We start from the raw sequence: 3,275 nt of genomic DNA, 5'->3' as shown, positions 1-3,275 counted from the left end.
GTCACCGGCGGCATTCAGCATTCTGTCGACTGATACCTTTATGACAACCATTTCAGAAACAATTGATGATTTATCGTCGTCATCAGTGACAATTAGCATTTTGTCGACAATTACCTCTATATCGACTTATTCCGACGCGAATGATATTTCTTCCTCGTCAAGTTCCATAACAACCGAATCATCGGCATCATCAACATTAAGCATTTCGTCAACAGATACCTTTATGACAACCATTTCAGAAACAATTAATGATTTATCGTCTAAATTTACTTCGATGACTTCCCAATCGACGTCATCGGCGACATTCAGCATTTTGTCGACAAATATCTTTCCGACAACTTTTTCAGAAACAAGCGACGATTTGTCGTCTACATCAAATACGATGACTTCCCAATCGTTGTCATCGGTGACATTCATTATTTTGTCGACAAGTACCTCTATCTCGACTTATTCCGACGCGAATGATATTTCTTCCTCGTCAAATTCGATGACGACACAGATAGGGACATCATCAACATTAGGCATTTCGTCGACATTCACCTCAATGACGACCTTAATAGAAACAAATGAGTTACCGTCCTCGTCAAGTTCAATGTCGATGCAACCGTCGTCATTATCAACATTAGACATTTCGTCTACAGTGACATCTATGACAACCTTTTCCGAAACAAGTGATTTATCGTCCTTATCAAGTTCAATCTCGATGCAACCGTCATCAACATCGACATTCAGCAGTTTGCCGACGGATACCTATATGACGACTTATTCGAAAGCGACAGATATATCGTCTTCGTCAAGTTCGATGACAACCCAATCGTCGTCTCCGGTAACATCCAGCATTTCGTCGACAATAAGCACTATATCGACTTATTCCAATGCGAATGATTTTTCTTCCTCTTCAAGTGCGATGACGACAGAGCTCTCATCATCATCAACATTAAGCATTTCGTCGACAGCCACTTCAATGACAACCTTTACAGAAACAAGTGATATACCGTCCTCGTCAAGTTCATTGTCAGTGCAACCCTCGTTATCATCGACATTCAGCAGTTCGTCGGCAGTAACATCTATGACAACCATTTTCGGAACAAGTGATGTATCGTCCTCGTCAAGTTCAATGTCGATGCAACCGTCACCATCATCAACATTAGACATATCGTCTACAGTGACATCTATGACAACCATTTCTGGAACAAGTGATTTATCGTCCTTATCAAGTTCAATTTCGATGCATTCGTCGTCAACATCGACATTGAGCAGTTCGCCGACAGATACCTCTATGACGACTTATTCGGAAACGACCGATATATCGTCGGCCTCAAGTTTTATGACTACACAATCGTCTTCTTCGATGACCTACAGCATTTCGTCGATAATTACCACTATATCGACTTATTCCAAAACAACCGATATTTCTTCCTCGACAACCTTTACAAAAACAAGTGAAATACCGTCCTCGTCAAGTTCAATGTCAATGCGACCGTCGTCATCATCGCCATTAAGCAGTTCGTCGACTGTAACCTCTATGACAACCATTTTCGAAACAAGTGATTTATCGTCCTTATCAAGTTCAATCTCGATGCAACCGTCGTCAACATCGACACTCAGCAGTTCGCCGACAGATACCTCTATGACGACTTATTCGGAAACGACTGATATATCGTCTTCGTCAAGTTCGATGACAACCCAATCGTCGTCTCCGGTAATATCCAGCATTTCGTCGACAATAAGCACTATATCGACATATTCCAATACGAATGATTTTTCTTCCTCTTCAAGTGCGATGACGACAGAGCTCTCATCACCATCAACATTAAGCATTTCGTCGACAGCCACTTCAATGACAACATTTACAAAAACAAACGAAATACCGTCCTCGTCAAGTTCATTGTCGATGCAACCCTCGTTATCATCGACATTCAGCAGTTCGTCGGCAGTAACATCTATGACAACCATTTCCGGAACAAGTGATGCATCGTCCTCGTCAAGTTCAATGTCGATGCAACCGTCGCCATCATCAACATTAGAAATATCGTCTACAGTGACATCTATGACAACCATTTCCGGAACAAGCGATTTATCATCCTTATCAAGTTCAGTCTCGATGCATTCGTCGTCAACATCGACATTCAGCAGTTCGCATACAGATACCTCTATGACGACTTATTCGGAAACGACCGATATATCGTCGTCGTCAAGCTTTATGACTACACAATCGTCTTCTTCGATGACCTACAGCATTTCGTCGGTAATTACCACTATATCGACTTATTCCAAAACAACCGATATTTCTTCCTCGACAACCTTTTCAAAATCAAGTGAAATACCGTCCTCGTCAAGTTCAATGTCGATGCGACCGTCGTCATCATCGCCATTTAGCAGTTCGTCGACTGTAACCTCTATGACAACCATTTTCGAAACAAGTGATTTATCGTCCTTATCAAGTTCAATCTCGATGCAACCGTCGTCAACATCGACACTCAGCAGTTCGCCGACAGATACCTCTATGACGACTTATTCGGAAACGACTGATATATCGTCTTCGTCAAGTTCGATGACAACCCAATCGTCGTCTCCGGTAACATCCAGCATTTCGTCGACAATAAGCACTACGAATGATTTTTCTTCCTCTTCAAGTGCGATGACGACAGAGCTCTCATCATCATCAACATTAAGCATTTCGTCGACAGCCACTTCAATGACAACCTTTACAAAAACAAACGAAATACCGTCCTCGTCAAGTTCATTGTCGATGCAACCCTCGTTATCATCGACATTCAGCAGTTCGTCGGCAGTAACATCTATGACAACCATTTCCGGAACAAGTGATGCATCGTCCTCGTCAAGTTCAATGTCGATGCAACCGTCGCCATCATCAACATTAGACATATCGTCTACAGTGACATCTATGACAACCATTTCTGGAAAAAGCGATTTATCGTCCTTATCAAGTTCATTGTCGATGCATTCGTCGTCAACATCGACATTCAGCAGTTCGCCGACAGATACCTCTATGACGACTTATTCGGAAACGACCGATATATCGTCGTCGTCAAGTTTGATGACTACACAATCGTCCTCTTCGATGACCTACAGCATTTCGTCGATAATTACCACTATATCGACTTATTCCAAAACAACCGATATTTCTTCCTCGACAACCTTTTCAAAATCAAGTGAAATACCGTCCTCGTCAAGTTCAATGTCGATGCGATCGTCGTCATCATCGCCATTTAGCAGTTCGTCGACTGTAACCTCTATGACAACCATTTTCG

The 3,275-nt window shown here is 42.2% G+C and overlaps 1 protein-coding gene across 1 annotated transcript; it reads left to right on the top strand.

Annotated features, from left to right (window-relative positions):
• The first annotated feature begins 223 nt into the window (after positions 1-223).
• LOC128213827 (uncharacterized) lies at positions 224-1,634 on the top strand. The gene is made up of 3 exons (XM_052919886.1): positions 224-291; positions 904-1,442; positions 1,570-1,634. Exons 1-3 carry the CDS (start codon positions 224-226, stop codon positions 1,632-1,634), a joined length of 672 nt encoding a protein of 223 aa, XP_052775846.1.
• The last annotated feature ends 1,641 nt before the right edge of the window (positions 1,635-3,275 follow it).

The sequence above is a fragment of the Mya arenaria genome, chromosome 13 (assembly GCF_026914265.1).
Source record: "Mya arenaria isolate MELC-2E11 chromosome 13, ASM2691426v1".
NCBI lineage: Eukaryota > Metazoa > Mollusca > Bivalvia > Myida > Myidae > Mya > Mya arenaria.
Note: the sequence above shows the minus strand (reverse complement) of the source record. Positions and strands in the feature narration are given on the sequence as shown.